Source organism: Sturnus vulgaris, chromosome 3 (genome assembly GCF_052056855.1).
Source record: "Sturnus vulgaris isolate bStuVul1 chromosome 3, bStuVul1.hap1, whole genome shotgun sequence".
NCBI classification, from domain to species: Eukaryota; Metazoa; Chordata; class Aves; order Passeriformes; family Sturnidae; genus Sturnus; species Sturnus vulgaris.
Genome location: NC_142245.1, coordinates 8,298,761 through 8,322,787, shown reverse-complemented (window position 1 = coordinate 8,322,787; position 24,027 = coordinate 8,298,761). Strand labels below are relative to the sequence as shown.

At 42.4% G+C, this 24,027-nt stretch overlaps 3 protein-coding genes across 6 annotated transcripts in view; all 3 read right to left on the bottom strand.

The window, feature by feature from the left end:
* Nucleotides 1–4,226, bottom strand: part of COMMD1 (copper metabolism domain containing 1) — an 87,671-nt gene extending 83,445 nt beyond the window's left edge. For all 3 annotated transcript variants that reach the window (XM_088160915.1, XM_088160914.1, XM_014892634.2), the window contains exon 1: nucleotides 4,013–4,226. In XM_088160915.1, coding sequence (XP_088017041.1) covers nucleotides 4,013–4,204 — 192 coding nt within the window. In that variant the 5' untranslated portion in view covers nucleotides 4,205–4,226. The remainder of the gene's footprint in view (nucleotides 1–4,012) is intronic.
* A 1,195-nt stretch (nucleotides 4,227–5,421) lies between these two features.
* Nucleotides 5,422–10,068, bottom strand: CRLS1 (cardiolipin synthase 1). The gene is made up of 7 exons (XM_014892637.2): nucleotides 9,602–10,068; nucleotides 9,172–9,309; nucleotides 8,644–8,773; nucleotides 8,090–8,175; nucleotides 7,682–7,750; nucleotides 7,275–7,366; nucleotides 5,422–5,755 (listed from the first exon to the last, which is right to left on the bottom strand). Exons 1-7 carry the CDS (start codon nucleotides 9,872–9,874, stop codon nucleotides 5,668–5,670), a joined length of 876 nt encoding a protein of 291 aa, XP_014748123.2. The 5' UTR covers nucleotides 9,875–10,068; the 3' UTR covers nucleotides 5,422–5,667.
* Nucleotides 10,069–10,658: 590 nt separating this feature from the next.
* MCM8 (minichromosome maintenance 8 homologous recombination repair factor) lies at nucleotides 10,659–23,990 on the bottom strand. 2 transcript variants are annotated; one of them, XM_014892628.2, is made up of 19 exons: nucleotides 23,953–23,990; nucleotides 23,618–23,779; nucleotides 23,346–23,420; nucleotides 22,940–23,022; nucleotides 22,605–22,754; nucleotides 22,172–22,275; nucleotides 21,107–21,305; nucleotides 20,372–20,457; nucleotides 19,385–19,536; nucleotides 18,335–18,533; nucleotides 17,521–17,551; nucleotides 17,087–17,227; nucleotides 15,936–16,077; nucleotides 15,156–15,351; nucleotides 14,679–14,892; nucleotides 13,820–14,029; nucleotides 13,154–13,230; nucleotides 12,472–12,661; nucleotides 10,659–11,596 (listed from the first exon to the last, which is right to left on the bottom strand). In XM_014892628.2, the coding sequence occupies exons 1-19, from the start codon at nucleotides 23,957–23,959 to the stop codon at nucleotides 11,504–11,506; spliced, it is 2,511 nt and encodes an 836-aa protein (XP_014748114.2). In that variant the 5' UTR covers nucleotides 23,960–23,990; the 3' UTR covers nucleotides 10,659–11,503. The 2 variants fall into 2 exon arrangements, with proteins under 2 accessions (XP_014748114.2, XP_088017039.1); XM_088160913.1 differs by lacking the exons at nucleotides 10,659–11,596; nucleotides 13,154–13,230 and having other exon boundaries at nucleotides 12,493–12,661.
* Nucleotides 23,991–24,027: the final 37 nt, after the last annotated feature.

Sequence of the window (24,027 nt, the reverse complement as noted above, 5' to 3'; positions counted from 1 at the left end):
CGTCACATTCTGCACCCAGCCTTCCTCTCCACTTCACTGTTCACAAGGATTTTCCCCCTCCACTTTATGTGACCTGCCAGCTGTGCCAGTCCCCTTGTGAAGTGACCACACATACACCAACCTAAGAGCTAAAATAACTCACATTAAAAGCAGTTAGAATGCTTTAGGATAGTGTCCACGCACATTTTCATCACTGCAATACAGTAGATGCTAGTTCCAGTAAATATTACATTTTCTACCCTCCTAAGACACTGCTGAAAATGGGTGGAAAAAGGAAAAAAGAAGCAATAACTGTGGTATTAGTTTATACGAGAAAATGTATGCTGCAACATCAGACATTGGTGAACTGGCAACTGAGCTGTGTTCAGATTAGTGAGCTACATAATAGTGGTGTTTTGTTAAATGAAAAAAAAAAAAAAAAAGCTAGGATTCTTATTTAGTTGTTCCAGGCAAACATCAATTTGGATAATAATAATAATTTTCTCATGTATATCCTATTATGACACTATAGCCATTCCCTCCCTCACAAAATTCTGCACAAATTTATTAATACATTTTCACCTAGCCCAATAATAAACAGAATTATCCATTTTATAATGGATAATTATAATGGAGCCCAGTCATTCACTGGAGTGAAAAGTGTAACACTACACAGAACACATTTTTGGGTAGAAAAAAGGGACACAATACTTATTTCCTTTTCCCTGAATTGAGAAGAATGAGCTTGCTGAAAATATTTTCTTTTTAGTTAACAGATGTAGGCACAATTGCAAATCTAAGTGGCAAAAAGGAAGCAGTCTCTCCTATTTGCTCTTCCAAAGTTATTTTATCTCAGTCTTCAGACTGAAGCGCTCTCCCTCTCAGCCCTCCTGAAGCTTGGACAACTGCAAAGTACTCCTCAGTTCATGACCCAGCCCACATACTTGAGGGAATCACAAGCTATCTAAAGAGAGGGAAGAATGGCAACTCTTTTCCTTATTAGAAAATACAAGAAGTCATTTATTTTCCCCCAGTTAGCATGAATTGTTAGCAGAAATGTTTCTGTTAGCAGAAATCTTGCTGAAGAAGCAAAGGCCTTTATCCTCCACAGCTGAGAGAACCTTACAACCACTTTTCTGCTCTGATTTTTCCTGTAAGGGCAGGTTCCTGTTACGAAGATTGAGTTGTCTCTTCCTTCTCAAACAGGGGTAAAAATGCTTTGGAAACCCCTCTTGAGATCACAAGAGCAACTTCATAGGGAAAGGGCTGCAGTCTCTAGACGGAGGGTGACAATCTTTAGGGACAATATACTTTATATGCTGGATATCAAGCTTATGTTATTATTTATATAGTCTGATTAATATTTTACCATTCACATACCATAATATTTATTAGAGATGGTAACTTCCTCAGCATTTGTGAAATAAAACCAAAGCAACAACAACAACAACAACAAAACACCAAAAAACAAAAAAACCCCAACTTATAAATCAAATATAATTAAAAATTTCCACTCCTCATGCTGAAATTTGTATTACTATTTATCCTACGTAAAGTTTGTTCCAAAGCAGAAGAGTGAAGGAGGACACTTCAAACCCAGCAGCAAAGGATCCCGTTCAATAAATGCAAGATGTTACTGCCACCGAAAGGAAAATAGTGGGATTACGCCACATGGGAAGGAACTATGACCGGTAGACTAATACTGTAAATTGAACTTATGTAAGAAGCAGACAAATGTAATGTTTTAACCAGGATGAAATAACCTTTGAGAAACCCCAAAAAAGCTGGAGGGGAAGATTCACAAAAGCTGATCTCCCCCAGTTTCTCAATGTTTTGCAGCCTTAAGAGAGAGGAGGCTGTGAAGGATGAAGGCAGAGGGCAAAAAACAATTAGCAAAACAACACTGAAATCGCATGGTTCTCCAGGGGCAGCCTTCCTAGGGCTTTTTTCTGCCTTCCAGAATATTCCACACAAGAAATTAGATTCTTTTAAAAGTAAATTTGATAAAGAAACATGATTTCAATACAAAATAAATTTGACATTTTAGAAAGAGGTCAGCTGATTCATGCATATTCAGCAGATTGATGGGAAGCAAAGAAAACAGGTGGAAGAACTAGATAATGATGACATCTTTTATAGACATAAACCCAGTACTACTCTCTATATAATCTAGGGGGAAATTAAAATTTTTTATTGCTACAGTAAATACAATAGGCTTTTGTGGGACTTCTTCATCTCCATGCTTTTCACAGGTGCTGTACTTTGCACAGCTGGAATGCAGAAAGGTACTGGGAAGTCCTCCAGAGAAAACAAGAGGTTGATTTATGGTCCAGATCCATGTCTACTGCTCAGAAGACATAAACTCCTACACTAATTAAGTCACAGGAGCAATGAATCTCTCTGCTTCTAGACTTTCTTTGTTGTCATCCTGCTGTTTCTCCCCTTCCTCCACTACCCAGAGGAGGAAGGAAAAAATAAAACCACAAAAAGGTAGCAAAGACATATTTTTTCCCCAGCTTTTGTGATTTTAATCATAGAGATTTTTCACAATCAATTAAGTATCAAAACTGGAATAAATATGCTCAGAAATTCACATGGCAATTAACAAGGAAGGGAAAAAGGCAGATCATGTGCTGAGGAAACACCAGCACCCAAGAGGTGTCCAAAGACCAAGATGTAAGCACAGAACTTTTGAAGTTTTGAAGTTTTCTGCTATCAGCAAATACAGTGCCACACAAAAATCCTCCAAGTTTCAAGTCAGAGAGATACTAAAAGAGGAAGATAAGTATAAGCCTCCCTACTTCCAAAGCACAGTCCTAATATTAGTGTTTCCCCCCTGCAAAACTGGCAGGTGTGAAGGAAAGAGGGTTCTCAGAGTAAACAGAAGGCCAAGACGTACTTTTAGGATGCTCCAGAGCACAGATCCTATAACGATCCACAGAACTTAGGGGCCACTTTCTTTAAGTTACCCACTAGAAAAACGCTCACAGACAAAACCAGAGAGCCCTAAAGGAATCAGTCTTTAGGATTTAGCTTTCATTGCAGGCTTTTCAGGGCACCACATGCATATGATCATTAAATAAACAACAGAATCTTCATAAAGGCAGAAAGCGAGTGACATCATCCTCATCCAATTCCAAAACTCTCAATTATATTTAAAACTACCGACCACGTTTATAAATTCGACCAATCCAAGCCGTGCATTTACCCACAAGGTGGCAGTGGCCACCCAAGGATTTAGCACCTGGAGGGCCCCTGAGCCACATGCAGCTGCCGGGAACTACAACAAGCTTTTCACTTAGAACGGAGACCAAAAAGCTCCGTTATGGAGAAAAATATCTTCTCTCTTGCACAAAAAGCAAAACCTGTTGACTAAGTAAATTGGCTTGCTTTATAATTGGCGGTGCTTTCTCCAGAACATGTTTTTTCTTACAAAAAACCTGCAGTTCTTCTCAGAAAGGAACAGGTTCTTATTTCCACGAGCACACACCCTAAACGTGTCGCCTTTGTCCTGCCCAGCCCGAGCAACTCCGGCTCTTGATGAGCGGCCAGAGAGCCAGAAGTACAGAACCACAGAAAGACCGGAGCTGTAGGGGACTCACAAAGCTCATCGAGCCCAGCTCCTGGCCCTGCACAGTCCCATCCCCAGGAGTCACACTCTGTGCCTGACAGTATTGCCCAAACGTCTCTTGAGCTCTGGCAGGCTCGGTGCTGTGACCACTGCCCTAGGGAGCCTGTTTAGTGCCCAACCCGCCTCCGGGTGAAGACCCTTTTCCTGATGTCCAACCTAACCCTCCCGACACCGCTTCAGGCCATGCCCTCGGCTCCTGTCTCGGCCGTTCCCCGCACCGGGCTGCACCCGCTCGGGGATGGAGCTGGAGATGTTAGCGCCGGGCACAGGGCAGGGTACGGGGCGGGCAGTGCTCCGGGCCCTGCACCCAGAGCCCCGCGCATATCCGTCAGGAGCGAGGCCGATGGAGCAGCTTCCCGCAGACCGCGGCCCCTTCACCCCGCAGCGCCCCGGGCCCGGTACCTGGAGGAGGCCGCGCATCTTGGCGCGCAAAGCGCAGAACTCCTCCGGCGGCGCCTCGGGGTAGAGCTGGGTGCGCAGCAGATCCTCGGTGATGCCGGCGTTGCCGTGGAAGGCGGCCTGGGCAATGCCGTTCAGCAGCGCGCTCAGCGGCCTGGAACCCTCAGGCAGCGGCGGCGGCTCCGGCGCCGCCATCGTGGGCAGGGCGGGTCCAGGGTACGGCGGCCGCACGGGGCCAGATATGCTCCCCAACCAATTTCCAATTCCGTTAACCCGAACCTAACACCAAGCACCCGACAGGGTACAATAAATCTCCGCTTTCGGAACTGTTTTTTCACCGAAAATACTCCACTACTCATGTATTTTAAGGAAACTTTCACAGGATTTGCCCTCTATACTTTGCTGAAAGATGCAGAGTTGACCATAAAACACGGGGCCAGTTAAAACAAAGGTACTAATAAAGGAGCAAGCGTTTTCTCTGTACACTATTTTGTACGAGTTCCAATATAAAAAAAGCACTAAAATGCTTTGTATATACAAACACTGTCACAAAAGACACTGCATGCTCTCCAAAGAGGGGCCCACAGAAACTTTTCTTTGCTAATACAACAGTGATATTATTTACCCTCCTGATTTCAGAGATCGAGACCCTTCATAGTTGCACTCTTTTATGACATAAAAGCATGCTGCTCACAAAGAGAAAATACGAGTTTATAATCAACTTGACCTATTCTGCCTTGTTCTTTCTTCGGTTTTGTTGACAGAGAACAGGCAAAGAACAAGTTGTCCTTGCATGAGGGGGAACATAGAGCACATCGTGAAGCTAGAAGCACAAGAAGAATTAACAGCAAACACATCTGTTTCCTCCACTGTCTCCATTCATTCGGACAGCATCTTTAGCCAGTGGTATTGGGATTAAACAACAGCCTTAGAAACTTAAAAGCAGCTGGAGATATAGGAATTTCTTTCAATCACTAGAAATCAATATATAGGATGAGAAACGTAACTCTATTTGGGTACAGACTCCTCACAATATCACTGACCTTTCTCAATGAGTACAGTTCATCATTGCTCATCTTCAAAAAGAAAAGGGAGCAGGGTAGGAACTCTTCTTGGCTTATCTGTATCGCCCATGGAATATAAAGCAAAAATGTTCTCTGCTTTGAATTTCTGAAGATACTGTCCCTCGATTACATGCTGAGGTGTGTCATTAAGTCTTAATGAGCAGTACTGGTTTATTGACTTAGGATGAGGTACAAATTTGTTCTTGTAATTGCTTTTTCTTCTCAGATCCCAGTGTACTGAGCGCCTTGCATGAATATGGGAAAACAAATCTGGTGCCAAGTTTGCGTCTTGACTTCAAAAACAGCATAAAATTATTCAGAATGCACATGGAAGCAACAAGCAACCCATGTTTTTAAGAATGTTATTTATTTGCTTTTGTAAACAACCTCATTTTTAAAGAAATTAAAAATACATTGAAAAGTCTCTCTCTACATATATACATAGTACATACTCAAATTTCACTTCATGACACCATGGTTTAAGCAGAAAAACAAAGCATGCTTTGATCCAAAACTCAGCTGCAGTACCACCACCTCTGTGGGCACAGCACCTTTCCTTCCAGGAACACTTCACCTTTTACCACCTGGACCGCTTCACTTGTTCTTGATCACCTGGACAGTTTTTCTGCCGTAGTGGTAATAGCTGTAGGCAGATGTCACCGTTGTGAAAGCTGTGATGCACCTTTGGGGGAAAGAGTTCCTCTAAGTCATGTGGGTCCATGGACAACATATAAAGTGCCTTTTTTTTTTTTTTAGCATCTGTTTTTAACTACACAGCCAGGAGCCAAGTTCCATAGAAATGCAGTTTTCAGTTTATGTGCTGAAATTCAGTGCTAATGGAAGGATTAGATAAACAAAACATCTGCCATCCAGTGGTAAAAGCAGCATGCTTCGTTGTAACTGGATACCAGGACAAATATTCATCACACCAGCATTTGTTTTAGAGAAAGAAAAACAAAAGATTCAGCATTGCAGGCTACATAACTTACCAGCTTGAATACTGATAGATTTTTGAAACTATTTCTTGATAATACGAACAGGGAGCATTCAAACCACTGAAGACGTGAACTTACCCTTTTCACCAGGTTCCAAAGCTAAAGAACAAGTTCCTGCTTCAGCCTCTTTTGTCTCCTTCCCAGACCACAGATACCCCTAAATGAGCAGAGCTCCTCTGTGTCAAAGGCTGACACGAACCCTGAGGTGGGAGTCCCTGCCACAGCCCTGCCTACCCCTCTGCTCCCCACTGTCCTCCCTGAGCACTCCGCCAGGGAGTTTCTGAGAGTATTCACAAAGCATCCTGGCAAATTACATCCAGAGGCAACTCTAGATTTTGTTTTACCGTAAGGATAAAAAAAACCCAGACTGTTAAGATCAAGGTTCATTCATAGTTCCTTAAACGCTTCTTGGCTTAGGTTGGTAGTTTTGGTTTCTTTGGTTTGGGTGGGTTTTTTATTTCCCTAGAAGACAAGTAACACTGAATTTTGCACTTCTTTAAACTAAGTCACTAAGTAATTCTGACATCTGCTATTCAGAACTCCTTGTTCTGAACTCTTACCTAACAGCTCAGGAAAAATAACTGCACTTGTAACAGCTGCAGCAAGCTGCAGTTCAGATCTCCAGTGACAGAAAAAGGAACAGCATTACTTAACGAGGGAAGCTCCTTTATGTCTGTTCTCATCCCATCCCTCCCCCTCCTTCCTAAAGTCTAGCAGGAATCACCATTTCTCCATGTACTTTTCAAAGAGGCTGCAGAAACCTGGGTTTCAAGATAGGTACAGTATAAAGAAAAATTAAGAATGGCTATTTTTTACTGATCCCAAGGTTGCTTTTTCATGGATACTTATGGCATAAATAAGTGAGGAATCCAAACAGCCTTTCTTCCTGCTCCTTTCTTCTCCACTGGTCTGAATTTATGTTTTGCTTGCGTATACCATGCCTACCCCAAAGACTTGTTTCTACACTATTATTCCTGGATCTTGACTAGTTTCATGTGACCACCTTTTGCTTGTGTAGTAAATTAAGTACCAATAAATATCTAGTTCTGGTGTCATTTAAGACTAAAGGTGTAAAAGTTCAGGCATATGGGCTTATTACATCTTCTGGCCACAGTTTTTTTTGTTCCATGCAAATTAATCTCTATTACCAGTTTCTTTAGGAGCACATTAAGTTATCTGTGAAAAAAAATTTAAGATATTAGTTACCATAAAGTCTGCAGATATATGCTGTCCACATAATTGAAAACAGGAGCTGCTAAAGAAGCCGCCACCAAAATCAGCTGAACTGCTGTGTTCATCTGAAAAAAGCAAAATAGGAACTCTGAGCAACATGAAGTAGCAGAGTGCAAGGAATACCAACATACACCTTTATTACTGCTTAAAAGATTAGTCTACATAAAGAAAATTTATTTAGAAACCTTACAATGAAGCATCTTATTCTGTCAAAATTAGCATGTGTTTTGACAGAGTATAGTTGAAAACCTTTCAGGATCTATAGTTGGCACTATTTTGAAACTGTACTCACCAGAAGTGGTAAATTATCCCCACCCTCCAAACCACCCAATGCCCCAAGCACCCAGGAGTTGTCTTTTGTAATGAGTTACTGCTCTTACCTTGCTAATGAATGTTGGCTTTAATTGTGCAGTAGCATAACAAGGGTTAAAATACCTACTCAGTGTTCTCTGTGGGGAGAAAAGAGGAAAAAAAATGCAACCCTTATACACTCAATTTGATATACCTGTTCACATGATAAAGAAAAGTCAACTGTAGCACTAAGGAATTACACTGCTCTTTTGTAAAAAGATTATTAAACATCACATACAGGAAAAAAAGTTAACAGTAGCTCTGACTTATCTTTACAAACCATGTTTTATTAAACACTGTTCTGCTCAGAAATGTATCTGGCAAAAATCTTGTAACCACTAAGTCTCGTGATGACAAATCCCTTGGTCACAGCTTTAAAAAACGCTTATTAATTTATTTTTTGTTATGATTACACATTTTTAATGCTGTGCACTCACCGGTGGAGAAAGAGTTTTGTATCGCACATAAAAAACTGCGGCAATGAGTGCTGCATCCCGCAGGATAATCATGGAAGTCAGTGGAACTGGAAGATCAAACCAACAGCAGCCAGTGAAAAACTGTGCCCATGATTAAAGGTAAAAAACAAAAGAACAGAAAAGTGGAAGCAAGACAAAATAAGTACTCCCAAATTCTCCTGAACGAGTTCTGCGCATTTCTGAGGATGTTTAACACAACTCCTAAAAGGGCTTAAGCTGAATCAATCAATACAGATAAAACAATCCAGTCCATGAAAAACAATTTTATAGAGCTACTAACTACTATTACTTTAAAGAAACTGCATTAGAAAGTGGCAGTACATGCTAGTTGTTTCTGTATGTGGCAGCACTTGCTTTCTGCGAGGCCCCTTTGGAATTGTTTAATGGGAGCAAAGAGCAACTGTCAAAGCAAGAGTTCAAAGAGAGACAGCTTTCCTTCTAGAAACACAAGAAATGTTGCTCGGCATAAAATGACCTTCTTACTTATCTAGAACACACAACTGACAATTCCTCACCTGGGATAAGATTTGCACAAGTTAGGCTCACATAGAGCACACTGATGAGAATTTTATCCGCCAGGGGATCGAGAGCACTTCCCAGTGCTGATTTCTGATTAGCCCAGTTCCGTGCAATAAATCCATCCAACTAGGAAAACCAAAATTCAATAGCTCTCTGTTAGAAGAGTATGGAGCAAAATAGCTCATGTACGCTACTTTAGAGAGAAATTTCATGACTGACATCAGGTAAAACAGCAAGTTTAAACTACCATAAAATGTGATCTTTCTTACCAAATATTTGTATCATTTAAGAGACCACCAGGTGCACACGCTGGTGCTGATCAGGGAGCCCTGATATTGCCCTTTCCTCCATTAGCATTAAGTCCCCTTCAGGCACCTGCAAATTCCCTTTGCAGGACCACAAAGGAAATACACTAGAAATTTCTAGCACTTTTAGAAATCAACAAATCTAAAACCAAATCTGTTTTATCCATTTCCATTGTACACTGGAATCCCCAAAGCCTTTTCAAACTGATGCAGACATACCAGGTCTGTCACGCCAGCCAGGACAAAGACACCGAGTGCAACGTTGAAATTCTCTTCAACAATCAAATAGCCTAAAACTGGCGCCAGACCCATTCTCACCATGGACAGGATATTTGGGATGGTCCAGGGGTTTTCATACTGTAAAACAAGAAATGAAAAAACTTCAGGGCAGGAACGCAAACCCCACCCTCGCAAGTAACAGAGTTTTAATCACGACTTTTTCCAGGCGAACTAAGACAGAAAGTCTGTAAAGTCCTTAGAAGCAGCCTGCTGCTTGCGCAAGGCACATGGCCTCGACCTGCTGAACATTAACTTCGCCTCCCGCAGCAGTACACGGCGCCACGAGAGCCCCCGGGCACCGCAGAGCCTGGCGGGGTGCACCGGGCGCGACATCTGTCCGCCCGCCCCGTCCCCAGTGTCCCTCACGTACCAGCTCAGCATAGGACCCCGCCGCGCCGCCCTCCCGGGGTCGCTCGGGCGGGGCGGCCCCACCGCTCAGGAGACGCCAGGCGGCGGCGGGCGCGCGCAGCAGCCGCGGGGACCCCGCGCACGCGGGCAAGCGTGAGAAGCCCCCGCCGCGCCGCCCCCCACACACCGCCGGGCCGGGCCGACCGCCAAGAGGCCTCGCGCCTCCGCCGCCGCCCCGAGCCGCGCCGCGGAGGAGCCCCCAGGAGCCCCTGCCCAGCCAGGCAGCGGCCAGCATGGCGCGGAGGGGCGCGGGCGAAACGCGAGAGGAGCGGTGCAGGAGGAGCGCTGCCGGCGGCCCTACGCGCGCGGCCGCGCTGCCCGCGGGAGCGCGCGGCCTCGCGTCGCCCGCGCCATCCGCCCCGCGGGACTGGGCACGGCGCGCGAGCCGCACGCGGCACAGGTGCCGCGAGCGCTGCCGGGGACGCGCGACCTTTTGCGGCGCTTTGCGTCAGCCCCGCCCCTCCGCCGGGCCCCGCGCTTTACGGCAGGTGGTCCCCAGCGGCCCATTGGGCGGCTGCCCGGCCTCGTCCCGCTCCTCCTCGCACCGGTCCCGGACAAACCCTTGAAGGAGGAAGGTTTGCTTTATCTTAAGAGACTTCTCAGAGGAAAAGTGGTCTCTTGTCCTCGGGAATTGCTTCTGGCCCTCGCTTGCCTGCGTTTACTTTGTCTCAAGGAGAAATGGGAATGAATTCACTTTTCCAGGTGCAGTCGTTTGTTTGCTCCTGAGGCGCGTTCCTGTCCTCCACCCAACACTGTACTAAGCCAAAATCAGTATCTATCACCTACATCCGATTAGCTGATAGAGCAGATCTTGCTCCTTAAGAGTTCAGATCTAGAACTATAATTTCGTACTTAAAGCATTTCATCTGTCTGACCAGTTTTCAATTTCAAGTATATTGGGTCCCTGATGTCCCTTAAATTGGAGGATGAGGCACTAAGCTTCAGTATTTCTGCGTTTTTCACCTATCATATCTTACCTGAGAAATAAAAGGGAAAACAGAAGAGTCAGCACTACAGTCTTGATTTTAAAAACATATTTTTCTTTAGGGAGGGGGTGTTGGTGTTTGTGGTTTTAAAATTCTTACACTGAAAGTTTCTCAGCTGCTCTTTCATTGCACCAGACCATGATTCTGATTTCAAAGTCAGGAAACATTCAGCACTTCACTCCTGCTGAACACACCTTGTGTCAGGAACAGTTACACAGAAACAAACAGGACCTGTTGGTGTTACAGATCTTGTAACGGCCATTAAAATAGCCTTGAACAAATATATAAAGTTTAATGAAAGTCAAAATCCAACCCCTGCTTTACAAATTAAATATTGTAATAAGGATATTTTCTTAAATCAGACTTGGATTTCAAATAAAACTTTTCCTTCAAAAACCATGTTTCAAAGCAGAAAATCAAGTCAATTTCAGTAAAGTGTCATCTGGTAACAGCTATAAAACGGTGTCACAACCTTTTGGAAACATTTCTCAACTTTAAATGAACTACAGTACTGAAAGCACAGCTCTTATCATCCTCTCATGAAAGATTTCTGGGCTGAAATTTGGGGGTCCATCATCTCTTTTAGAAGTACCTTATGTACAGTGCCCTTATGGCACTGTAGTAGTGTAAAAACACACCTTCCACCACATTACAGCCCTGCACAGTCCAGCAGAGCTGGAGAACAAGCCAGCCAGCAATACCATGTGTCAGTTTGTCCTGTTGCAGCTTTCCAGTTTAATTTTCTGCAAGAGAATCTCCAGCCCAGCAAACCCCAGTGCTCTGCCAGGTGCAGCTCAGCTCAGGATGTGCCTCCCTGCTGCAGGTCCATCAGTCCGAGGGAATGATCATCCCAAGGAAGTTCATCACAGTGACTCTTCTCACATGGTCTGAAGCTGATAAACTCTTGAACCTTTTTTCAAAAGATAACCTTGATCATTTAGGGATCCAATAAAGCTTTCAAAATCAGATACCTGGGAAAATAAAGACAAAAATATCAAATTGGAGCATGACACCTGATGTAAAGCAACATAAACGATTTGAAAGCATTCAGTGAAATAAAGTGGGCTAAGACTAGGTCAGTTTCCTTAGCAAACTGTTCACCTACCAGGAGGTCTCACACCATCATTGCCCCTGTTTTGTGCTTTACTTACACTCTGTTTTTACTGCAGTGTTACACAGAAGCAGCATTCTCTATGACATGAAGAAAAGATGCAGTTATATATGTATAAATTTCAGTTCTGAAACAGAAGTATCTAGCACAAGAAAGCATGATTTCTACAACTCTCCCTGATTTCCAGGTATAAAACTTTGAATGGGCAAAAATATTCTGTATATGAAGGGAGAATTAGAGTTAATTAAATTAACTTTAATAAGGGGTAAATGGAGCAAAAGGTAGAGTTAGCTGTCAATAATTCTGTTTGGCTGAAGCCCCCACAAGTACAAAATACAAATCAATTACAGGGCAGAATACATTTGTGGCCATGTGTCCTACATGATGTTCCTTCAACATACAACTTTAGGATGTCTAAAGCAGGAATGAAAACCTGAAAGGAATATTTAATATAGACGAAGTCATGCAGAAACATCATTGCGCTGCTGAAGTAGAGCATGGACACCACAAGTCTAAACTTGGGAGCAAAAATAGGTGTGTCCTCTGGGGAGGCAGAGAGAGTCAAGCACTGAAAGCAACACTTCAGGAACTGCGTTCAGCCTAACAGCAGTACATTGGTTATTTCTGCCATTGCAAAGAAGCACAACAGAGGTTTTTTCCTCTCCCTTTGGCTATAGGTAATTGTGGGTGGCCTGGCAGTCTGTTGTTGCTGAAGAGGCTACTGGCCAAGCTCACCCGTATCTGCAGCTCCCTGGCGATGTGCTGCAGCTGCTGCAGTTCAAAGAGGTTGTTGTAGGTTCTCTCTGCAATGCTGTTCAGGGCAGACACGAATCTCTTGGCCTGTGACAGATTGCTCATCCCAGACCCGTGCTGGGAACGCTCAAAGTCCAGTTTTCCAAACTCATCCGAGTAGGTCCCCAGCATGCTACAAACAGGTTACAGAAAGAGATAAAACTCTCAACATGAAAATAAAAGCAAACATACGTGGATTTGATTCCCAAAACATAACTGCTTGAGAGAGCTTTCAGAAGCCACACAGAAAACCACCCCCTATCAAGTCACTCTCTAGGGAACTTAGACTAAGGATTCATCCAAATTACTTTTAAACTTTAATTGTTCACCCACGCCAGAGAGTAATCACAGGGGAGAAAAAACACTTCAGCAGAGCCTCATGTCTGTCTTACTGCGCCCAGACACACAGAACCTCTGTGACCACACAACTCACAAACCTAAGCAGTTGTGTTTTACTTAGGGCTGCTGGCAGCTTTAAAGGGCACCTAACATACAAATATTACTATTATGGGCCTAAGCTTGATTAAGTGATTTCTTCACTGTGTTTGAATATGTAAAGAAAAAAGGTTTTAAAGGAATAGCACTGTGATGCTTTATTTATTTTTAAAGCATAATTTTCTATTACCTATATTTCATTATCTCTATTACATCCTCGGCATCTTCCTTGGTAGATTTCTCTCTTAATTCCAGCCTTGATCGTGCCTTAAAACATAAAAAAATACCCCAAAAATGTTTAAGATATAGCTGATATGAACAAGGGCTACAATCACTCTACAAGGGCTGTACAATCACTCTACAAGCACAAATTTTAGGAGCAGAGATAGAACCTAAACCTAGAGGATTAGAGGAAAATGTTTCTATTTTTGTTAGTGTGTCAATGTCACCTCTTGCATACTTGTATTTTTAGGCTGTGGCTTGGAGTTTATTTGCTTTTTAGCAGTGTAGCCTTGTGAATTATTGTATTGTTAAGGCAGTGTTAGGAAAAACAGACACATTCTAAGTTCAAGGTGGGCAGCAGGTTGTTCCTGCCTGCACCTACTTTTTTCTCCTTTTGGGGAATGTGATAGATTCTCTTTCCATGTCCTCAAGGGTGTTTTGCTTTATAAGAAGTGTTAAGGAACATTAGCTCTTAAGTACTTCTAAGTCTCTTGCATTCTCATTTTTTTCCTTTTTTTAACAAAACAAAAAAAGCATAGTGGTGAATAAGCTGTAAAAAATGATAGGATTTGAGTAGTACCTCAGGAATAATCTCTTTGCTTTCAATCCCTTAAGCATTCCAGCTTGCATTTACCTCTGTGAGTCGGATCAAGGACTCCAGCTGCCTTGTGGTGATGGGGGTGCTGTCTGCTCCTTGCTTCTGTTTCCGGAGCTCAAGGTAGAATTCCTGGAGGACTTGTGCAGCCTCTGGAGATAAGTTTGGGTGCACGTACTGCCGAGCATATCCAACATACTTCCTCAGCAGCTGATGGGGAATGGCATCAAAGTTTTCTCCTGTTGAGATCTAGCACCATTACAAAGAGTTAGATTTTCTGTGAGAATTCCGTACAATAAACATTTTAATATCAAATCATCATCTTTATGCTTTATCTGGTGAAGTCGTCACTCTAACGGCTTTAGTGCTTCATATATGAACCGTGTACTTCAAGTCCCCACACTATGCTCAGACATGTAAACACACACACTTGACCATTTCAGAAAAAACAGCTGGTGCTTCTCATCTGCAGTGATATGAAATGCCAAATAGAATTCGTTATATGGTTCAATCCTTTCTCAAAAAGACAAAATCCAAATTCCCAATTGCTACAGCTCCAGAGAAGACTAAACCATCACTGCTGATACCTTGTTTCCAAAAGTGCATGGGTTTGCCTCCAGTAGGAGTATTTCTCCGAAGGCCTAGCATTGACAATGCCAGCTCTCAAAGCCATCACTGAAGTCTAATGAGAAACATGCTTCCTCTCTTTCCAAATCTGCAGAGTTGCAGATGCCCAAGGATTTGCTTCCACATTGATTTGGATTCAACACTCCATCACAGATCATGTTATACCAAATTTTTACACCAGCCCACTTCTGCAGCTCCTTATTGAAACTGTGCTCCTCACAGCAAATTTGCTTTAGAGCATCTCACACAGCAGCCCCAGCACAAGTCCCACCTTCAGCCTCTCGAGCAGGGGTCGATCTGAGGTGGCCTGGAGGACAGAGTGCTCCTGGGAGCTGGCCCGAGTCACTATGGCACTGCTACAGGCTGTGCACCGGCCAACCCGCATGGCCATCACGTGCTCGGACAGCAGATGATCATGGTCCTCATTCGGCATGTCCAGAAGGATGAACACCAGATCAAATCTTGACAGCAGAGCACTCCCCATTCTGGAGGAAAGATAAGGAACTTGGAGTGCTTGGAGAAGTGGAAAAATTATAGCAACTCTGTTCCACTTCAAACACAGGTAAAAGATCCTGTCCTGCTCATTCAGGGTAAAGGACAACAGCAATTTCTCAAAAGCCACTAAAATTATTAAAGTTTTTGTTCATACTCCAACATTCTAGAAAGCAATTGTACATAAGCAACAAGACTGCAGAAGCATCTACTCCTGAATGTGAATTATAAAAGCAGCATTTCAGAAGGTGCTCACTTTAGATTCTCAGACACTGTTTTGGCTTTGTTATAATGTCCTCCAACGGGGTTTGCTGCAGCAACAATGGATGTCCGAGCTGGCAGACTGCAAACAATGCCAGCCTTGGCCAGGCTGATGCTCTGCTGTTCCATGGCTTCCAACAAAGCCTGGTGCTGGTTTCCCATCTTATCAAATTCATCTATTCCACAAATTCCTGTAGACAATTAGAACAAAGACTTATCAGACAACACACTACCTGAAGGACAAGTATGTGCTACAATCCAGTGCTACATAAGAAGTCCAACTTAGAACCCTAGGGACTGCAGGAGACACCGGAAAATCTCCATTTTGGCCAGCTTTGTTTTCATTCCATGGTAATGCAATCAAACCACTGTGAACTCAGCCTGACTTGGGGATGCAGCATTTTGATTGTTCACTAAGATGATGAAACAAGGCTTCTATAAATTAACAATATATGTCATAAGTGAGTCCTTTTTCAAAACTAGTAAGAGTCCAGCAACTGACATCAAGTCAGATTCCGGAAGAAAAAAAAAAAACCCTAGTTTCTTTGACACAAAAAGTCTGGTATATGAACTGGAGAACTGAAGTTTCCCACTCTAGGAAAGCCATTGGAGAAGCTCAGAACTTCCCATGGTGTGGAAACCCAGTATCATACTTCAAATAGACATTTTCAGTCCAGAGCTAAGTGAGCACTGTGGCTTAGCTGAGACTCAGCAGCACACACACTCCTGCCCCTCACATATGGCTACACAGAACCTTTGGCATTACATGGATTACCTTGATCTCCAAGCACTAAGGCACCAGCTTCCAAGGCAAAATCTCCAGAAGTGCCATCTCTGGACAGTGTAACAGTGAGGCCAGAGCTGGTGGAAGTATTACCACAAACATACACACCTCGAGGAGCAATGTTACATATGGCCTAGAAGAGAAACATATACTTTTTCCCTCCCCAAAGTGAAGAATTTCATAAGCTTCATTCTAGAACAACAATTCAAAGTAAACCCAAATTTCTTTCTTTCTACTGAACATGCCCCAACAGTAAAGGTCTATCTCCTTGCAACTCCAAGGCACATAATTCTACAAAGCAACAGGAGTAACTTTTGGATGGCATTTTTTTTTAAGTAACAACATGAAAAAACAAGTCAGTTACTCTATACTGGACAGTCCCATTCAACAAAAGAATAATTTTAAAACTTTGTTTGTTAAGATGCTTGCATGCAAATCCATCACTTTGGCTAAGTAATTGCAAATCATATCCTAACACAACAGGTCTATGTCAGAAAGACTTTTTAAAGAAGGTCTAGATGAATTCTGTCCCTCTTTCACTCCACAGTTAACCATGGAAAAAGACATGGAATTTAAAAATCACTCAGTTTAAGGAAAAAACAGATCTATTACTAATTGTCACAGTCATGCAAAAATGCGTACTAAACACAGCATCAGCTCCCTTTCCCAAAAAGCCAAGACCTCTGCTAGCAACATAGAAATAGGGTATGGAATGGAAGTAAACCTCACAGGAGGAGAGTCACGGGGTATTTGAAGTTTCATTTGTTCAAAGATTAATTACTTTATTTCACAATGAACCAGCTAAATGAAGGCAGGAAGGAGTGAACCTCCTCATTAGGGAAAAGGGCTGGTGACAAGAACTGTATAAGGGCAGGACAGCAAGCCTGTAAGCCTGTCCTTGAAAGCCCATAGGTCTGACCAAGGATGTATGCTTTGGTGTTTTAACCGGTTCCCTGGAAGGAGACGACAGCAGGAGAGCCCTTTGGATACTATCCTATACTTGAGGCATCCTACATGAAAAGATAGCTCCAGCCAGGCTCAGTCAACCCTTTGGTCTTAGCACAGTTATTCCCACCATGGCTGCAAGTCAAGATAACAAAGAAATAGAGGAAAAGAGAAAATAGTAATAAAGGAAACCATACTTGCAACATTTGACTTTTTCCTAATCCTGGATCTCCAACAATCAGAACATGCGGATCTCCTCGCACTGGGATTCTGTTCTTGTCATCCACAAACTTCTGGCATCCTCCAAACAAGGCCAGGGCCAAACCTGCCTTCACAATCTGTTGTGGTACAGGCCAACACTGGTAAGTATTTGATCATGGTGACCAGCACTAACTGGCACTAACAGCTCCCTAGAACCAGCTGCAATAACCTTTCCTTCTGGTTCACTGAACTTAAGGGTATAAGGCTGCCACTTTCCTGACACCAAAATACACTGTGAGCCACAGTCACCTGTAAAAACAGCCCCTGCCCCTTCCCCCTGTCCCAGATAAGCTTTGTGAATCCTTTAGGAGTTGAACATGGCACAAATGTTTCAAACTGGAACTGCAAGCAGCATTTTTTAATTACTTACCTCGTGGCCGTAGATTGCAGGACAAAGAGAGCTGAAAAGCAAAGCACAAGGTAACATAAGTGGAAGATAAATCATGTATTACTATAAATAATCACTTGTCCTCTCTCTCATTACAGAGCACCTTAATAAACATATAAAACTTTCTGGGTAGCTGTTGCTGAATTTCCAAGATAAATTAGCACCATCAAATTTCTTAAAATTTTTGGAAAACCAGAAATGACTGAAATAAGAAAAGCTTTTACCTTGAGTCCCCACAAAGACAAAGGAGAAACAGCTTCCCAGTGGTACCTACACCTATTCTTGTCTTAATCAAGTAACTAACTGTAACCCTCCTTTTAAAGTGCTGGTTTTGTGTCCTTTGACTCCACTGGGAGGGTCTAAGGGACATCCCAGGTAGAACAGTACTTTTTAGTCTGAACTGAGGGTCTTTCACACCCTCTGCTCAGTTCTTGCACCTTTTTACTTACCTTTTTACTGTAGAAAATCGGAGGACAAAATGGTACTTGTAAGTTGAATTTACATGGTGAGGAACAAAATTAACTAATTGTTTTGTTCTGCCTAAGGTTGAACTGGAGCACAGGTAACTTCTTGTATCCCTAAACCCCTCACAAAGTCCCAACATTCCCACTGCAATACTTTCTCGCCCTTCCAAGTCCCTTGCCCGCTGCAGTTTGTTAGATCTCTGTGGCTTCTATTGCACAAGGCTCAGACATTTCACAGCTTTAGGATGAGCTGTCACATATATGACAGTGTGAAGGTGGTCACACTGATTCATGCGTAATCCTAGACCCAGTCTAGGTCTGACACAACTTACTTCACAATGAGCCTGAAGAGATTTTCCTCAGCTTGAATTTCTTGGATAGCATAGAGATCTTTAAGGGAAAAGTCCATGAACGATCTCTGAAAAGTCTCATCATCAAAATTCTTCAGTTTTTGTCCTTTACTGTTGCTGACAGAGTTTGCCTCAATGTACAATAAGAACATACACTTGTCATTCTTATTTTTAGAAGCTCCTGTTAGAAAAATTGAGAAAGAATGATGGAGCATTTTTTCTGTCAATAAGTATTCATGTTATCTACAAATGGCATAGAAATTCAGAAGTACCATGTACAGTCATGTTCATATTTAAGTACTGAACAAGTGCACTTTGTAAAATTGATGCAAAATAAGTTTCTAGTTACACTTGTTCTTTCACGTTCCCTCCACTTACATGCACAATAAAATATTTTACTGAATTGGAGGGCATATGTCTAGAGAGAATTTTGTCCAAGAATAAATAAATTTTTCCAGGGATTTTAAATTATTACATTTGCAGTCAAATAAAAGTTGAACATAAAATGTTTCCACTCAATATCCTGAGGGAAAAAAAGATGCATGGTGCAGAAGCATTAAACATGTAGCTTAGTAATTAATCAGTAATTATCAATCAATAATTAATAATTTTCTACAGATTGATTCAATATGGATTGAATACTGAGCAGAGAATGAAGTCTCAGAGTAAAGCAGTCTTGCAATTATCTGCAATGTGTTCTTTCAGAGCAGTGTACAACGTATTTCTTTACTTTGGGGAAGAAAAGGGTTGAAAAATTTCTCCAGGGAGACTAAACCAACTCTCTTTCACAATAGTGTGACAGTTCTCCTAATGTCTGAAGGAGTTATTAGAGGCAAAACGTTAAGCAAATAATGCCATAAAATAACTCTTCATTGTAAAAGTTTGGTAACTTCCAAAGAAATTTACACTTTATGCACTTGTAACACTGAGAGCTCCAATTAAGGGGAGTGACTTGTTTTTGTGTTGTCTTTCTGTAAGCACTATCAAAAAACCCCACCCTAGGAAAAAGGAGTCTCGGTTGCTGCACTTCACCTTCCTCGGTGCTTGACACCTTGACTACGCCTGTGATTGTGACCATGTCTCCTGGGACACAGCTGTCCACGAGATCTTGCACCAGTTCACACTCGATGGTGCGCGGGATCCGTCCTGCTTCCCGCTGGTCGTCTGACATGAGCTCCTGCACCCTGCAACACACAAAGAGAGCTCAGATACCACGCAGCACCTTCCAGTTCATCTGCAGCACACAACACCTGCAGCTCTGGGCACCTTTTTCAGGTCATACTTCACTAAATGGGTATAAACTACGCATAAAACCCAGAAATGCAGTGACTATGAACTCTAAGTAGAAATTCAGATTTTCTACCACTGATGAGCATGTTCTCATAGAAGTACTGTACATGAAGTAAAAGAGACCCATATGAAAAAAAAGAGACTATAGCCCTCATGAATTCTTAATAGGGATTCCAACCTTGGAAAAAAACATGGAATTTCTCAGACCATAATAAGAAGAGTAATTGACTCTCTGGTGAAGGTTCCAGGTCTGGCTCTGCACTTGGAGCTCTGAGATTTCCTGGAAGCCAAGCCAAGCTTTACCAAAGAAGCGCCCTCTGGAGCTGCTAAGAAGAGCACGAGTTTTTACACGAATATCATTTTCAATTAAGATTTTTCATCCTCCAGTTTACTTCCAGTTCACTCAAGTCAAGTGGCACAGCTGACCAATATAACCTAATAGGGCTTTTCTAGCTGACTTACAGCTCGTGAAACGGAGTCATGAAATCATAGATACAATTAGAAATTATTGAGAAAAGCAGCAAAGAGCACAAACTGAACATCTTCCAAGAGCTGGATAAGGGCAGAAGGAATTTCTAGGAAACTTGGATAAAACAACTGCTTTGTGATACAAATGTTGGAGAGTGCTTGATGCAGAAGAATAAGATTATTAAAATCACACAGTGTAACACAGGTTAAGCCATCCTGTCACTTTTTGAGTGGCCTGTCACATCACATTTTTCTGCTTACTTGACAGACTGCCAGTCCACTGTGGTGGTTAGAGGAGAGCTCCTGTCAGCTGTGAAGGACCGGCCCCGGCATTCAGGAACAAGGCACTGCAACAACAGGAATTCTGATTCATAAGAAAGTGAAGCAATATAATTCAGCATCATTCCAGGAAAAAAGCCAGTTAAATTAGAGCTACTGATTAGGACGTACATAATTAATGAGGATTAATAAGGATCTATCAAGCACAGACACCTGAACTCTGACTCATAGCCATTAGAGCAAATACAACTGAATTGTGCCATCCCCTCAGTAAACTGGTTTGAGAATAACCAGGCACTCTCCTGTGTCTAATGACTTCTTAAGAACATATAATAAAAATTAAAATTAAAATAGAAAGTTCTAAACAAAAAAACAAACAATAAGCATAAGCAAGCATAGAAAACCACCACAGCAAAGTGGAAGGGTCTTTTAAAATGTAACTGCTAAAATGGAAATTAAAAGAGATATATTTTTTCCAGATTTCAGGGAATTTCTTTGTATTTTTTGTCTCATATCCTGTTCCAGCAGCATACATTTTTTACAAGTAACAAGGGTCTGAAGTAAGAAAAGTTGCATGCTATTTTTAATGATTTTTCAGTGTGTCAGTTGTTTAACCTAGCTTTAAAGACTTTCCCCCCCTTTTTTTAACACCTGTGGTGCTGGGGTTTTTTTGTCAAAACACAACAAAAAGCATGAAGTTCAAAGGTTTTGGCTTACCTTGGTGGGAAGGGTGTATTTCCCATCAGGGAGAGGAACACCCTGCACATCCCCACAGGTGGCACAGACGAATGCCAGGTTGGTGCACAGGGGTTTGATGTTGCTGACTCTTACCACAGTGCCACGCAGGGTGATGTATTTGCCGTAGTAGTTGGCCCTCACATTTTTCAGCTGGGTTAGAGGCTCATAGTTGTATACCCTGCATTAGCACAGTTCAGCATTAGCACACAGAAAACTAGGACAAAAATAACCCCCAAACCCATCCAAATACAGACAAAAATCCTACTCCCAATTAAAAACAGTAATCCAGAAAAAGAAGTAATTTTTTGGCAGACTCATGGCACAGTCTTTGATTCTTGTTCTAGAAAGCAGCAGAACTTTCAGTATTCTCCATATGAATTGACCTCAACAGCCTCAAACAGTACCGTTTGTTTATCCAGTGACACCTCTGGCCTAGCAATACAACGGACTTCACTTCATGATCATCCCTAACTGTCTCTTTCCATAGTTTCAAATAAAGACTGGAGCTTAGACTTGCAACATAGCAGGACCAAAGTTTTATTACGGGTCTGCCACCACCATAATAAAAAATTAAATAATTTTTTAAAAGCAATTTAAACCACATTTGAACTCCAATATGGCTTACACATCCAGTTCCCTCAGACCCTTGAAGTGTGAGATGCCATTACTTCTGAGAAAGAAGAAAAAGTTCTAAGGACTTGTTTCATTAAAAACTTCTCCAGGCAACAGGAATTTAAATAATTCTGCTTTTAATCAATAAGTGTTTTATAGAATAGTTGTTCTACTTATAAGCCACTTCTCACCTCCAAGTTTTTCTAGTTCAAGCTGTTTGTTCAGCTTATAAGGAGGTTTCATTTCATCTTTTTCTTCACAGACATGAAGTCACAGTGAAGAAAAAATAAAAAAAAGGAAGGGTGTTCTTCTGGAAAAGCTTCACAAAGTCCAGTTTTCCCATAAACAGCCAAGCTTTCAGCACTGTGCATGGACACTGGCAAGGATTAGACAGTTTTTCCTTGGGAAAAAGGACTGCCCAGCATCCCTTACCTGGCATGGATGAGAGGCACATTTATGATAGGCTCCCCATGCAGGGGCAATCCTTCCTGCACCTGCAGCTCTGCTGCGTGTCTCTCTAGGTCCTTGGTGAGGACCTGCGTGGAATAGGAAGGGAGTCACAGACACCCACAGGAGTTACAACTCCCAATAGGGAGAGACACAGGTGTTAGAACTACATTCAGTTTTAGTTAACTGCTCCAATGACGAACAAGCAAAATGCACCAAGACCAAAGCAACTTCAAAATGCAATTTTGTGGGTCATACAGGAAGGGGAGAGATGGAAGGATTTGAGTTTTAAACAAACAGTTTCCCTAAGACAGAAAAACACAGAGATCTGGGATTTATAACATAATTGCCTCTAAATGTCACTGATTGTTTTTTGTTGTGAGGGTTCTGCTTCCATAAATCAGAACCTCGTGCTTACCTGATGAATTGCCAGACCCATACACTGCAGTATTTTCTGAGGCATATCCCTTAGTTCAGCAGATATATTTGGTATTGATTTAGTCAGCTCTCTGTCCTGGATTAACTCCTTATAATCCACGAGAATGCTTCCTTTTCTTTCTATTTCATCCTGGGAAACATCGTAAATTATAAAACACACTTCAAATTAGAAGTGAAACACCCAAATTATGTCCTAAATGTTTCAGATCTCTGATGGAGGTTACTTTTGACGGAAAAAAGCCCACGAAAAATCTGTAGGGTTCTTGTATTAACAACAAGTTGTTGGGGTGGGATATGTTTCGCTTTGTTTTTTACCTTGTCATAAAGCTCAATGCGCTGCATGAAAAACTTTTCAAAGGCTTGAGTCTTCTGGACAAACGGAGACTTGTCATTGTAAACTAATTAGAAACACACCACATTAGTAACAGAAATAATTCTTTCCACTTCACAAAATACATAAACAGGTAATTTTTCTTCCACTGTTTTTCTACATTGCAAAAACTAAGGAAGGTAATAGATCCCCACAGTAATCTGAGTAATCTGAGTAATGACCACAAAAGTTACAGTATATCACAAGAGTGAAGTCGTTATTGCATGTATGTTTTTATATATGAAATTTTGGTCATTCTTTATTGAACTTGTAACTCTGCCAACACTACATGTAACTAATTTTAGAAAAAAAATTAAACACTTGCTACATGTAATTTTAGTCTAAAGATACCTTCAGAGAAATAAAGTTTCCAGCCCTTATAGGGAATAAATTGGTCCATCGTTGATTGGACTAGTCGAGATTTTGCTGGGAGAAGAAAAAAAATTTGAAGAAAAAAATATTAATGTGGATTGAAAGAATACGGATAGTGAAATTTTGCAAGTTTTATTCTCAGTGATTCTTTTGACCACAGGAGACAAACAGCTGTAATTGCCTAGCAGAGTGCGTTAAAAGCAAAGTGTTTTGGCTTCAGAAAGCAGGTAGAAGCACAGCGGCTGGCTCACCAGGTTCGGCCATCCTTTTGGGCTCTCCCTTCTGTCCTCTGCCTCGCCATCCTCCTCCTCTCCATCCTCCTCGCCATCCTCCTCTCCACCCCTGGAAGCCTCTGCCCCGGGCGCATCCCCTGCCTCTGATGTCCCCGCTCATCTCCCGCTGCCGGCGCCACTCTAGAGACGCGACAACAAACCGAGGTGAGGAAACAAATTTTACCAGGAGATATTTAACTTAAACTAGTGCTGTTTGCCAGAGGGGACCTCGCGGGAGGCAGGGCCTTTCGGCCCCTACCACAGCACCGGAAGAAGGCAGAGAGCAGCCCGGCGGAGGCACCCCACGGCCGTACCTGCCATCGCTGCCCTCAGCGGCGGCTCCCGCCTCCCGCACTGCGCAGGCGCGGCCGGCGAGGACCCTCCCGTGC